Genomic DNA, 13,599 nt, shown 5'->3' with positions numbered 1-13,599 from the left:
ACTGTCCACCGCACCGAGACTCAAAGAAACGCACGCGAGACAAGAAGAGACGGAAAAGATGCACCACTTCGTCCTCGCTCAGATCCTCTTGGCGGTTTCCGTCCTGTCCAACGGCGCCCTCGCCAAGGCCCTCGTCGTCCGCCTGGCCGCGCCCACGACCGGCCAGCCCACCGCCGTCTCGTGCGGCGAGTACTCCCGCATCGCCAACCTCTCCACCGTCGGCGCCAACAGCACCTACCGCGCCACCTTCTTCGACGCCTCGCCCGCCGGCAACAGCTTCAACGCCGCCGTCCTCGACGCCGCCATCGCCAAGCTGCCCTCCGTCATCATGGACCGCGCCCTCAACGAGGCCTGCGGCAACCTGACCGCCCTCGCCATCCAGGAGGCCGCCAACAACTTCACCATCCGCACCGTCCTGCAGTTCTCCAACATCCCGCCCGCCGAGCCCCTCGACACCTCTCTCCACATCATCTTTGTCTGCGCGGCCGCCCTCACTTTCATGACGGGCACCTGGGTGGCCATGCCGTGAGATGCTCTCCACGTCTCTTTTGGTGAGAGAGGAACTTGGGAGGGCAACGGTGTGAAGGGAGACAAGACACGATGTCAAGGTCGCTGGATTCCTATACAGAACTTAATGCATCTCCGTTTACCACCAGCTGATCCGATGTCGATTGCCTTTTGAAAGCTGGAGCAGGGCGTCACTTTGCGCTTAACGTGGAGTTGGATGAATACAATTACGATACCCAATTCAAGCATGAGAATCTGAACCAGTTTTGAACCAATTCTGATGCCAGTAGGTACATGTAACTGTCAATTCGTAAAGTTCTCATCAATTATTTCCCTCAAGTATTACATCACTTTATTGACTGAAGTGGATGTTTATTGCTACATCTCTATGCTATGCGTGATCAATCCCAGAATCGCCCGTAGTCCTCATATTGTGTGATATTGGGCTTTTCCCCGACAACCGCCTTCAAAATCTACTCCTTTCCAAGAAGCCATCGCATCCCCTTCATCGTGTTGGGCCCCAATTCCGCCGGTGCATCGGCTGGCGCGAAGATGCTCCATCCCTGGTGTCCCCAGTCCAGGTAGTTGTCGACCCTCGCCTCGACCCCGTTGTCCCTCAAAACCTTTGCGTACAGGAGTCCATCGTCTCGCAGCGGGTCACGGTCTCCGACCTGGATGTAGGTCCTCGGGGACTTGGCTATCGCCTCGACGTCGTTGAACGGCGAGAACCATGGCGACCGAATATCCGGCTCAAGACCCCTCTGCACGTCTTCGATGCCCGCGCTGGTGAATGTCGGGCTCCATGTGGCGTTCTCCTCACGGGAGACCCATTCCGCCGCGTACTTCTCGGGCACGATCTCCTTGACGAGTAGGAACGGGATGCCCAGGAGGGTGCCCGTGATCCCCAGGCCCTCCACCCCGGACCGCTGGCTGACGACCGAGGCGATGTTGGCCCCGGCGGAGAACCCGCCGACGACCCAGCCTTTGCTGATATCCGCGCCGAACCGGCCGGCATTCCGCGACAGCCAGACGGCCGTCTCGTACCCGTCCCTCACGGACCGCGGGAACTTGTTCTCGGGCGACAGGCGGTAGGTGGCGTTGACGACGACGGCGCCGAACTCGAGCGCGAACTCGCGCGCCGGCCGCGTCGTGGGCTCGACCCCCGCGACGACGAATCCCCCGCCGGGCCACAGCAGGATCAGGGGGCGGCCGCCGTTGGCCTCGTTGACGCCGCGCGGTCGGACGATTTGTAGGTCGATCTTGTAGCCGTCGGGGAGGGTCGCGACGTCGCAGAACTCCTCGAGGGAGGGGTCCAGCGGCGGGAGGGCTGCCAGCAGGCTCTGGAGCAGCTGTGGTCGGGTTTCCCGAGACTTGAGGAAGGCTTCCATGGCGATGGTGGAATGGGGCTTGTTTTGGGTTATCCCAGGCAGAGTGACAACCACTTGGTGTAGATGAGTTGAGGGGGGTGAGTATGAGAATGAAGATAAGAGTGAAGGTGAGGGTGTGAGCGAGAGTACGAATGAGGGTGAGCAAGAAGAGTGCGAGTGAGGCTTCCCCAGCTCCAATGCATCACCCGAACCGCACCCCCTCCGCCCCCCGCACAAAAGGGATGGCGGGTCCGGAACGATGTCGAAAACGCGGGGGTCATCGGCTCAGTTCGTTCGGCCGCGGAGCGACTTCGGAGATGGTCAGGGCTAATTCCATCATCTTAGTGGGTGCGAGTTGAGAGGACGGGCCCGCCCGCGGGTTATTCTACACCGAGACCAAGCATTCCCGCCGTCCAGGCATCCCATCATCTCAGCTACCATACGCTGCACCTGAGGAACGCTCAATGTGGTTATGGCAGTCAACTAGAGTCTGTCTATAACATGCCGAGATCCAGTTCAAAGCCTGGCGGTATGTGGGAACCCTGCAAGCTAATCACCTGTAGGAGAGGACGCAGGTTAACGAACCATTGGGATTTTTTGGTCAATCGGACTCAATCGCATGTTTTGACATCGGCGGTCAACACGCTAGCGGGAGATAAATTGCAAGTATACGTATTATAGTTGAACTTTCACTCTGAAGGAATGTCCAAGGCTCGAATGACGGGACACCAACAACAACATGGATACCAAATCCAACGTACAGATCGAATCGCTGCGCGAACGCCAACACAACATTGTATCAAGACGGCCCCTTCTCTCACCCACCCATTACGACGCAGGGACGATGGCCAGGCCGCCTTGCGAAGTGGATACAGCACTCTAAGCAAGCTGTGACTTGAAGCACGCCAGGGCATGGCTTCTTGCTTGACCGGCCGCTCTTCCAGTTCGTCAATTGCTCTTGCATCAACCCACAGGTGAGAAGCTGTTCTAGCTTTCGACTTCGCAAGGCGTAAACCATCACCTCCCCCGAGGCCTGCTCGCCGGGCAGCTGTGGCACATTGAACCCGGAGACGACGATATCCTCGCCTTCTGGCACCTCATACGGTTTGTTCCTCGGGTGCTCGCACCGAGGGACCACCCAGCCGGAGAGCAGTTGAGAGATACAGCGTCTGAAGGAAACCGTCATTGTTTTTTGGGCATCGACCGCCAGCTTCAGCCGAACGGAGATGACCTTCTCAAGGAGGATGACGTTCACGAGGATGCTGGTTTTGGGAGGACGACAATGAGGCTCAAGACAAGTCCCGCCGGCCAACCGGACTGGGTTCTGATGCCCCGAGATTAGATCCAAGGCGCTTTCGACCTTGGGGGGGATTCCCTCAACAATGACGTTGCGAAAAGCCCCGTTTACCGATGCTCTGCCGGACTGAATGGCGATCATTCGTCCGAGGCCATCATAACACTCGTCTGTCATTATGCAAGTGTAATAAATCGTGTAGTGTTTTCCCGAGACTCCAAGCAAATAGTTGCGTAGTTTCGATGTGTCGGAGTTCTGCTGCCAGTCGGTCGAGAAGTCGTTGCAAATGAGCTCTGCGAGATGGCTGAAAAGATCTCGGTGGCTCGGTGCCTGCCTTCCCCCCACGAATGGTCGTCTCTGTCCGTTCAAAGGCGTGTTTTCAACCTTGCCGAAAACCATAGCCCGGGCCCAGGACGTGACGTTGTCGTCTATAAGAACGTGCTCCTGTACTCTCAACTGGTCTGCTTCGAATGTACAAAACATCAAAGCGAGTGCCGTTATTGCGAAACCGCGAATAAGTTTCGCAACGAAGCTACAAACGCAGTTCTCGGTAGTGTATGCCCGTTCGCCGTGGAGGGTATAGTGGTATAAGTTTGGCGGTGTACGATGAAGACCACACCTGCCTCGGAGTCCGCCCCAGGTTCGGTTCAGGTGAATATCGTAACTGGCCTGCTCATTCTCAAAATTGTCAAGGCTGATGCCCAATTGTATGAGTGTCTTTTCTAAAGCCAAGATTCCCTGAGAGTGCCCAACCATGGGGCAATCGAATGCCGCCTGAAGAGGATGTGGACTTTTATAAGTGCTAGACCAGGTATTCTTCAAAAGCCGAAAAGATAACTCAGCTATCGCTGCTTTGATGGATTCCGCCGTGTCGGCGTTGATCTCGGGCCTCTTGACGAACTGAGCCTCGAGTGCCTCTCCGAGCAAGTAGTCGACCGATATCGGGGAACATTCAGTTTCCTCGTTGTCCGGCTCTATCCTCAAGGTCATGGGGCCAGCTCCCCGAAGCGAATTCTCCGACGAACATTCCCAATGTCTGTCGAGCTGGAAATGGATGCTTCCTCGATCACCTCCACTCGCCCACACGATTTGATCCCCCAGTCGCAGCTCGACGGACATCCCAAGTACGTGACTGGCAAACGCCGGAAGCCAAGAACCGCGCATCTCGAGCACCATGTAGTCGCTCTGCCCATTTTTGGATGTGAGGATGAGCTGCTTGATGGCGCGAGCGAGGGCGACCGGGCTGCCCAAATTCTTCATCTGCAGAACTTGCTGTTCCGTCCTCAAACGTTCGGGTAAACGACCAACTGTTCGTCTGGACCTGATCACTCTTTCGCAAACATTGGTTATGTGCTGGACTACCTTGGAAAACCCGAGATCCTGGACGAACGGAGCCAGGTAGCCGACCAGGCCCTTGAGGACGTCCACAGTAGGAAGCATATCGGCCTCGAGCCCGTGGACGGACATTAGCTCCCACAGGCACTGCGCGGCGGCGAAGGGTTGGCAGCCCGTGGCGAGCGCGCCGACGAGAATGATGGCGTTGGACCCAGCCACGGTGCGCGCGAGGTCAGCGACGGGCGCCGAGTGACCCCAGCCGATGCTCAGGGCCTTGGAGAGGACGGACTGATACGTCTTCTTGGACGCGATCTGGGCGTAGAGCGTGCTCTGGAGCGATTTCTGGACCGGCATCAGTTTGCCGAGCTGAACGGCGGACCATAGGGCGTAGGTGTCGACGCCGCCGTCGCTGAGAGCCTTGAGGAGCCGTCCGGTGAGGACGTGGCCCATGGAGGCTGTGTTGACAACATCAGCCTGGAAGCTGAAGCCGACCTGGTCGGACATTTCGAGTGGTAGCGGGCTTTACAGCCCTCGCCGCCACCTTGGGGTAATGGATCGGTCAAGGCCAATCTTCTACAGCTTGACTTCGCGATGAATTGAGTGAGACAGGGTGAATGAATGCTCGCGAGGGAGGGGGTGCTTGTGTGAAAAGAGATGAGAAGTAGTGATGCTAGATATGATGAGACTAAGGCGAACCAGCTTGGAGATCTCAAAGCGGGGTCAAGGCGACCGCAGCCTGCAGAACAAACGAGGCAGGCGGCTGTGTTCCTTGTGGTGTTGATTTGGATGGACATGACTGGTTGTTGGAATGCAGGCGGTGCGGCTTACGCCCTGATCTCGACCGTATGTATGCGAGGGCGGCTGTCCCATAGCCACCTCGCCTTATCGTTATCGATCTTTCCCTCTTTTCCCCCTGTTCTGCACAGGGTCAGTAGAGGTGAAAAAAGAACAGAGACCATGGTTGACAAAGGTGACGGTGATGGCGAAACCACCAACAACACCATGGTGGTGTCTACAGATGCAAATGGCCATCAACCCCAGCAAAGTAGTAGCTCCAACCGTGGGACGGAACTGCTGACCAATCAGGATCACAAACAGATCTTTCCTTTCCAAGCAGAGACGAATCTGAGTCGACGACTTATTCCCTTGTTCACTTCACTTACATACCGCCGCATCCCATTTCGCACCGACCGCGCCGCTCCGATCCTCCAGTTGAATTTACTGCCGCCGGCCGAGAATACCGATTATACAAGGAAATGCCCCGCACTGACGAGGCCGAGGCCTTCTTCCACGCCGTCTACACCGCCGTCCAGGAGATCCCCGCCGGCAAGGTGACGACCTACGGCCACATCGCCAGGCTTATCGGAACCCGTGAGTCTGGCCCCTTACACTCCCTCCCCCCCACCCCCCTTCTCCATCGCGTTCGCCTCGCTCATGTCATCTCAGCCGAACGGCCCCGCCAGGTCGGCATCTGCCTCAAACACCTCCCCACCGACCCGGCCTCGCGCTTCAACAACGAGACCGTCCCGTGGCAGCGCGTCATCAACGCAAAGGGCACAATCTCGCCGCGGTCCGTAGAACCCGCTCTCCAGTCACGATTCACACACTCGCCATCATCCAGATCCCCCCCCCTCTCACTGAAGGCGCCAAACTGACCACCCATTCCTCTTGCAGCTCTCAACCCTCCGGCGCCCGTAGCCAGGCCGCCGCTCTCGAGGCCGAGGACGTCGAGGTCTCACAAACGGCCATAGGCGAGTTTCAGGTGGACTTCAAGACTTATGGCTGGTTTCCTGAGACCCTCCCCTCTGAGCAGGGTCAGGAGCAGTGATCAGCTTTGAAAAGGGGAGGTTGCAGAAACATGAACCGACATCAAAGAAAGCCACGGCCGGTCAGCCATAGAATAACGTCACAAGAAACACAACATCACGTCTCACATGATTCATGACAACAAGAAATAAGTTTGAACATCCAAGCTCCGTTTTATTCAACCAGCCACATTCAATGGGCGTGTCGGTAGCATTAACCAATGTAGGCTGGTGTCTTCTCGTCCCCTGTCACCCTCCCAGGAGGCGCGCACACCTCGACGAAGGCGCTCAAGGAACTCCCAATTGGCCAACCCAATTACCATTGATTCCTCCCGCCATCCTTTCCCTCGTGCCATTCATAAACGCACGACGTCGACCTTGCTATTCGTAGAACGTCTTATGTAAAGGAAATAATTATGATGATAAAAAAAAAGAAAGAAGAAGACCAAACCCAACGAGAAGGGCGAACCAGGGGCATCTTGCAGGAGCAAAGTCGCTTATTGGTATTAAGAAGAGAAAGAAAAAGATTCAATGTCAAACCCCCGCCAGCAGAACGACACGCGCGTGAGCCACCAGTGTGAGAAACTCCTGCCCATCATCTGGGTTTCGCCATGCGTAAGGGGAATCATCTTCGGCAGCATAAACATGTCGCACACGCAACAATACAAGATTGCGAAAGGGGATAAGGTAAGTAGGTGGTGGTAAACGCCAAAGAAGCAAACGAAGATGCAAGAAAGGGAAAACAAAAAGATGGAGAAACAGACAAGCCCCCTCATTATGAAGAGAAACGGTCTGCAGAATGTCAAATCTCATGAGACAGACGACCCCGATCAGGTGTCGTCCTTCCGAGATGTGAAGCTCCAGAAACATAGCCTCGACTAGAAACAGTTGAGGGAGCCCTTCTTCTTCTTCTTGGACAGAGCGTTCATGCGCTCCTCCAGGAGACGCTGTTGCGCCTCGGCAGCCTGGCGCTTCTTGCGCTCCTCTTCGACAGCGTGCAGGCTCCATCGGTTGTCCGGCTGGGGCGTGGGGGCAGGGCGGTCCTTGAGCTCCTTGATCTCGGCTTCCAGCTCCGTGCAGCGCTTGCGCCAGGCATCGCTGTCGGCCTTGACTTTGTTGGATTGACGCTCGAGGTCCGTGAGAGCCTCTTCGAGCGTTTGTGTGAGCTGCTTCTCGGCCTGGAGGTGCTTCTCAATGGTGCGGATACGGGCCTCTTGGTCTTCTTGAATTTGGTTCGTCGAGCCCATGTTGTCTTTGCTGCCAGGACGTCCGCCTTGGGTGGGTGTGCTCGGCACAGTCCCGTTGGGACCCGAGGCGGTGTTTCCGGCTCCGGGCAGAGGGGGCAGAGGGATGGCAGGCGGTGGCGAGGGGAGGGATGATACCGAAGTACTCTTGCGAAGCGGCTCGCTGATCGAGTTGGACCGTTGAACTTGACCAGAAGCCTCGTCCATCTTGGCCTGTCACATGTTAGCGTCTCTTCTTCTAGTCTACTTGGCCAAGCCCGAGTGTCACGAGCGAGCGTCATATCTCACCTGAAGAGCGGCGTATTCCGCCTTGAGCGATTCGAGCTCGCTTTCGGCCTTGAACTTGCCAGCTTGGGCCTCCTCAAGCTGCGTGTTGCGCTCCGTCTGCAATGTTGAGAGACGGTTGTTGGTCATCTGGACCTGGTCAAAGTTGCTTTGGAGTTGATCTTCCAACTCCTCTACGAGGCGGGAGTTCTTCTCGTTCCGGCTCTCCAGGTCTGAGATTTTCTTACGAACAGCAGACAGCTGGTCGGACAGAGCGGCCGGGCTCTTCTCGGCTTCGCCTTCGGCCGTCAGAAGATCCGTCAGCGTCGACTTGGCTTGCTCGAGCTCCTTGACAAGGTTGTCATTGATGGCCAACAACTCGGCAACATGCTTCTCGGCCTCGCTCGACTTCTTTTGCTCTCCACCAAGCACCTTTTGGTCGGCAATGAGATCGTCAATGCGCTCAGTGATCTTTTCGATGCTGACGTCCAGGCCGAGGGCGAACGCTACCTGGGTGGCAACCTTCATAAGGTCTTCCCGGGCATCGTTGAGCTCGCACTCAAGCGCCCTGACGTTCTCCGCATGCTCGTTGAGGAGGACGGCGACTTGCTCCTCGTACCCCTTCTGCTCCGCCCGCTTCATCTCCTCCAGTTCCCTGGCGTGGTTCTCCTGGAGCAGCTTCATGCCGTCTTGGTGCGTCTTGAGAGCCTGTTCATGAGCCGTAATCTGGTTCTCGAGGTTGGCGATCAGGCTCTGCTGCGTCTTCGCTTGGGTCTCGTGCAGGTCGCGAGCCCTGATGGCCTCTTCCAGTTCCGTCTTGGTAGCGGCGTGGGCAGCTTCCAGATCCGACACCTTGCTAGCATTGGTGTCGATAGCCAGCTTGTACTGGTCAATCTCGTCACGGAGAGACTTAACGAGCGTCTCGTGCTTCTCCTCAATGTCCTTGACTTCTTCGACACTGCGTGCAGAAGACTGCTCAGTCGCTTTGGTGTTCAACAAAACAATCTCGGATTCGAGCTCCTCAATGGTCTCCTTCATCTTCGTCTCCGTCTCTTGCAACGTGTCGAGGGCGGTCTGGTGCTTCGCTTCCCAAGTGGTGAGTTCGGCTTGAAGCTCCGTGATCTTCTTGTCGTTCTCTGCAGTCGCCTGCAAAGCCTTGGGTTCGGCGGCAACGGCCTCGGTAGATGCCACTGGGATGTCTGCGACAGCACCAGCCACGGCGGTTGCGACAAGAGTCTCGCTAGTGGTGGCAGCCTCTGGCGTGGCCTCGGGTCCAGAGCGAGCGGCGATGGGTTCCGCAGGTGCCCCTCTGACGGAGGCGCGCAGGCTCTCGAGCTCAGCCAGAAGCTTCTTCTCGGTAACCTCGTGCGTTTCTCTCATCTCGGCCATCTGTTTCTCGTTCGCCTCGAGCTGGTTCTTCAGGTTGGAGACCATGGACATGTCCATTGGCGAGGCCTGCAGACTGGATCGCTCACGCGTCAAACCAGAGATGATGGTCATCTTAGTTTCCATCTCTTTCTTGGCCGAGGCGATATCGGCCTCAAGCTCCTGGATCCGCTCCGACCGAGCGTGCAATTCGTGCATGGCGGCGTTCAGGTTCAACTCAAAGTTCTGCATGACATCGGGCTGCTCTTCGAAATTTTCCGCTGCGATGTTACGGAGCGAGGCGAAAGATCGATGGGCGCGGTCGATGATCATGACATTCTGGCTGGATTTGCGGCGGATAACAGGCTGGTTAGCCCTTGGCGAAGATGCCTCCATAGCCTTGGCCTGCGCAACCTCCGTCTTGAGCTCCTCGAGCATGTCCAGGGCCTCATGGTGCTTCTGTTCGAGTTGGGTATATCTCTCGGCGAGCTCCCTCTCTGCCTCTTCCTTCTCGGCGGCGAGGGCCCTGAACCTCTCGACTTCGGTGTCCAGGAGATCCTGGTGCGCAAGGTCTTCGGCGGACGCGAGCTCGGGGTCGGACTGGGGCTTCGCAGTGGCCGCCGTCTCGGCATCGGATGGGTCAACCGTCGCGGGCGACTCCAGCGCAGAGGACAACTCGGAAGAAAGAGAGCGAGACGAGAATTGGCCGCCGTCCTTCAAGTCGCTAGACCTGGCATCGGAGAAGAAGGAAGGAGGCCTGGTCTGGTTCGGGGACGTGACTGACATCATGGAGTCTCGCACCTTGCGCTCCGGGTGGCGGGACTCGTCAATGGTATCCTGAAGTTCTGCCAAGGTGCGCAGGGCCTCCTCGTACTTGGAGTGCAGCAGATCGTATTCGTTGACGGTCGTCTCGTGCTCGACACGCAAGTCGATAAGCTCCTGCGTGACGTTCTCCAGCTTGTCGTGGACGAACTTCGATTGAGCAGGGCTCTGTGGTGGGTACTCGTTCTTGTCGGCTTGTAGGTTCTGCTGCTTGGGATCGGACGTCTCAACGTCAGTATCACTTCCGCCTCGCTTGCCGACCTGTGCAGACTGGGTAGCCTCGGCTGTCGCCGCCGCTTCTTCTTCCACGTTCTCCGGAATGACATCGTTTTGGCTCATGCGGCCGATCCGCGACTGTGACTGGCTTCGAGAATGGTCGGCATTGGACCGCGTAACTCCGTTCGAAGTCTCTACGATGGGCTCGGGCACTTTGCCGTCTCCCTGAATGTGGTCCAGCTCGTGGAGGAGAGAGTCCAACTTTCCGAGGCTGCGCTGACGCTCAATCACCTGCTCTAGTCGGTCAATCTCGCGCTGCATCAGCTCTGCATCCTGGTCTGCTTCGGCCAGTCGTTCTTCCAACGTCGAGATGTAGTCTTCGCAGGATGCCTCGTTCTCTCTGACCCGGGATATCTCCTTGCGCAGCTCCATGATGATGGTAGCGTTCTTCTCCTCTCCGGACGTGTGGCCGTCGAGCTTGTTCTCCAGGTCGTGGAGATAGTTTTCGGTGCTCGCCTCACGGTCGATGAGCTTCTGCAACCGCGCCTGTAGCTGATTGTTGATGGTCTCAATGTAGGTGCACTTGGTCTCCTTCTCCAGCAGGCTGGCTTCGGTGTTGGCGAGCGTTCCGCGGGTGCTGGACAGCGATTGCTCCAGCGTCTGGATGGTCTTTTCGTACTCGAGTACGACCTGTTCAACGGCGGCAGCGAACGAGTTGGAACGGTTCAGTCGTTCGGTTGCCGTGTCTCCCATCGACTCTTCGTGCTGGTCGTTCTCTGCAGCCTCGTTGTCGCGGGCCTTGGCCATTTCGGCAATAAGCTTCGCGTGACGTTGGCTCAGGGTGGTGTAGTTTTCCTGTGCGTCCAGCAGCTGGTTTTGCAGTTCGTTCTCCCGCTCGTTCTGTCGCTCGGAGCGCTCGCCAGTGGAGGTGATGCGCCGTTCACCCCCTCCTCGTTCTGCACTGCGCACTTGTTCCCGCAGAAAGGCAACCTCGGCCTTCAGACGATCGATGATGGCTTGCTTGTCACCCTCCTCCACCTGCTGGATCCGCGGCTTGCTCTGGATGGCTCGGGCCCTCTGCGCATATTGGACGGTGTTTAGCGTTTCGCTCAGATGGAACTCGGCTGGTGTCACGCATGCAATCATGTAAGTGATGGCATTCCCGCCCAGCGAGTCTTGCAGCAGGCGAGTCAGCTTGGAGTCACGGTACGAGACGTGAGATCCAGCTTGCCGCGAAGACAGTTGCGAGATGACCTTTCCGAGCGCCGCCAAACCGGCGTTGATGGAAATACCTTCCTTGGCACGCTCGCCTTGAGCGCCCGTGTTTTTGAGCCTCTCGCTGCCTGCCAGATCGACGAAATGGAGCTTGCTATCTGTGGTCACCCAGGTCTCGGATCCCGTCATAGATTCGATGGGCACAGAGAAGCGCTTATCGGATCCGTTCGGACCCTGCAGTCCACTCTTCCGCTGCACCAAGTTGAGACTGAATACGGCATGTGAACGGGAAGACCTGGCGTTGATGGCCGTCGCGTCTGTCTGTCGGAGGGTCGAGCCGAATTCCAAAGCATTCATCAGGTCTTCTACAGAATTAATTTCGACCTGTCGCAAACCGGTCAGGATGATGTTGCCTTTTACATCCTCACGGATGGTTACGGCGCCACGCTCATGTTGTGGTACGTGGTCTGGGACCAACAGATCGCGCAGCTGCTCGTTGTAGATTTCGAGGTAGGTCGCTTTCAAGGACCAGTTCTTGTCGGCCGACGAGCTGGACCCTTGCCCGGAATACCGCTGTGGTGATCTAAGTTGAGACATGGAGCCACGATTCGCTTGTTTCTTCGCGCCGTCAAGCTTTTCGAACAAAGCCGTCGCCGCCCTCGGGATGACACCTAGGGAGAGGATTCGCTGTTAGCTCTCGAGCCTATCGAAAGCCGAAAAAGCTCACAAAGAAGCGAGGGGAACGGCGCGGTGTAACTCACCCATCATTTCAACATCGCCCTGTTCGCTAGGGCCCGACGTGCCCATTGTGTACGACTTTCCAGCTCCTGACTGTCCGTACGCCAAAAGCGAGACATTGTAGCCCTGGATAAATGCGGTGACGCAATCGTTCAGGTATTCCCAGACACCCTCCTGGTCAACGTCGGAGCCGAAAACGCGGTCAAAGACAAACAGCTTCTTTCCTTGCGGCGAGTCGATCGCTAAGCTCGTATTCGAGGTGACCTGGACCATGGATCGCTGGAACCGTTGAGGAATCAATTCGTAGCCAGGGTCGTTCGGGTTGAGTGGTGGTCGAACGCGCACGGCTGGAGGGACGAAATGGGTGGTTAGTGGTGTGATGCTCGATGGGCGAGAAAAGGGGGGGGAGGGGGCTGTCATGGCGGCCAGGGCGAGCGACGAACGACGAGGGCAACTTCAGAACTTACCGACTTTGACAGCGGTCCGGGAATCCTCGTCAGAGGCCTTACTTCCACCGCCATGTTTGCTCGTCATGCTCAAGCGACTATTGCTTCGTGGTGTTGGTCGCACCATTGCGCTCATCGGTCTTTGGGGTAACTGATTCCCAGGAGAGGCCGGCGGGGAGCTGGCCATGGTGAGAGAGGGAAGAAAGAGGAGAGGCGAGTCGGGTCAGGGTTCGCGAGAGGAATGCGTTCCTCCTTGTACAAGGCTAGTCGCGCAAGGCAAACGGCGGAATAGACGGGGGGGGGGGGGGGGGGGGGGGGTCGTTGGGGGTTGTGCAATCCAAAACCCCAGGCCCCGAACCCTGTATAGTCGGGTGGATGAAGCACTGTTCGGGATCTGGTGCGGTTGTGCCGATGTCTCAAAAGAATGATGGAATCGATGGGGTAGTTTAATGGACTTGCTTGCGTGGAGCGTCCCAAGAGCGGGAGTGTCGATTCCCATGCACTATTATTCGTTATGGTTCGTATGCGGGTTGTGAAGGAGAAAAGTCGAGACTGTTGGCCTTCTCTGTTCTCTCTTTTTTTTTTCTGTCTTCACCAAGGCAAGGCAGCGTCAGCGCAGCAGTCGCAGCAGCTTGGCGAAAGCGGAGAAACGCAAGCGTCCTAAGATGATGGTCGGATGGATGAAGCCGAGCAAAGAAAAGGGAAAACAGAAAGCAGAAAGCGTCGGCCACGGCTTGCTTCGTCGCCGGTTGTTGCGTTGCTATGCAATGCGTTGGCGGTTCCGTCGTTGCTTGGGTCGGCGCGAGATTGTTGAAGAGGGTCGCAAGAAGGGGTAGGCCGGGATGGTGAACTGTTTTGTTGCGGGCCTGGACGACAGACGTGGAGGGGAGAGGAGAACCACGTCGTGCGTGGACGCTCGACTTGGACAAGTCGGGTTAGGGGTTTCGCAGCGTTGCGCTGTGGTGTTCTGTGCGCCAGTAA

At 57.2% G+C, this 13,599-nt stretch overlaps 5 protein-coding genes across 5 annotated transcripts; 2 read left to right on the top strand and 3 right to left on the bottom strand.

The window, feature by feature from the left end:
- Window positions 1–58: 58 nt before the first annotated feature.
- CH63R_10628 (uncharacterized protein) lies at window positions 59–529 on the top strand (the record flags this gene model as incomplete). Its single annotated transcript, XM_018305602.1, has 1 exon — window positions 59–529. The coding sequence occupies one exon, from the start codon at window positions 59–61 to the stop codon at window positions 527–529; it is 471 nt and encodes a 156-aa protein (XP_018155026.1).
- Window positions 530–980: 451 nt separating this feature from the next.
- On the bottom strand, window positions 981–1,895 carry CH63R_10627 (Alpha beta hydrolase fold-3 domain-containing protein; the record flags this gene model as incomplete). The annotated part of the gene is made up of 1 exon (XM_018305601.1): window positions 981–1,895. One exon carries the CDS (start codon window positions 1,893–1,895, stop codon window positions 981–983), a length of 915 nt encoding a protein of 304 aa, XP_018155025.1.
- A 796-nt stretch (window positions 1,896–2,691) lies between these two features.
- On the bottom strand, window positions 2,692–5,007 carry CH63R_10626 (uncharacterized protein; the record flags this gene model as incomplete). The annotated part of the gene is made up of 1 exon (XM_018305600.1): window positions 2,692–5,007. The coding sequence occupies one exon, from the start codon at window positions 5,005–5,007 to the stop codon at window positions 2,692–2,694; it is 2,316 nt and encodes a 771-aa protein (XP_018155024.1).
- A 752-nt stretch (window positions 5,008–5,759) lies between these two features.
- CH63R_10625 (6-O-methylguanine DNA methyltransferase) lies at window positions 5,760–6,331 on the top strand (the record flags this gene model as incomplete). Its single annotated transcript, XM_018305599.1, has 2 exons — window positions 5,760–6,073; window positions 6,178–6,331. 2 exons carry the CDS (start codon window positions 5,760–5,762, stop codon window positions 6,329–6,331), a joined length of 468 nt encoding a protein of 155 aa, XP_018155023.1.
- Window positions 6,332–7,186: 855 nt separating this feature from the next.
- CH63R_10624 (Kinesin-like protein) lies at window positions 7,187–12,805 on the bottom strand (the record flags this gene model as incomplete). Its single annotated transcript, XM_018305598.1, has 4 exons — window positions 7,187–7,765; window positions 7,841–12,105; window positions 12,196–12,519; window positions 12,640–12,805. 4 exons carry the CDS (start codon window positions 12,803–12,805, stop codon window positions 7,187–7,189), a joined length of 5,334 nt encoding a protein of 1,777 aa, XP_018155022.1.
- Between the last annotated feature and the right edge of the window lie 794 nt (window positions 12,806–13,599).

The sequence above is a fragment of the Colletotrichum higginsianum genome, assembly GCF_001672515.1.
Source record: "Colletotrichum higginsianum IMI 349063 chromosome 7 map unlocalized unitig_7, whole genome shotgun sequence".
NCBI lineage: Eukaryota > Fungi > Ascomycota > Sordariomycetes > Glomerellales > Glomerellaceae > Colletotrichum > Colletotrichum higginsianum.
Note: the sequence above shows the minus strand (reverse complement) of the source record. Positions and strands in the feature narration are given on the sequence as shown.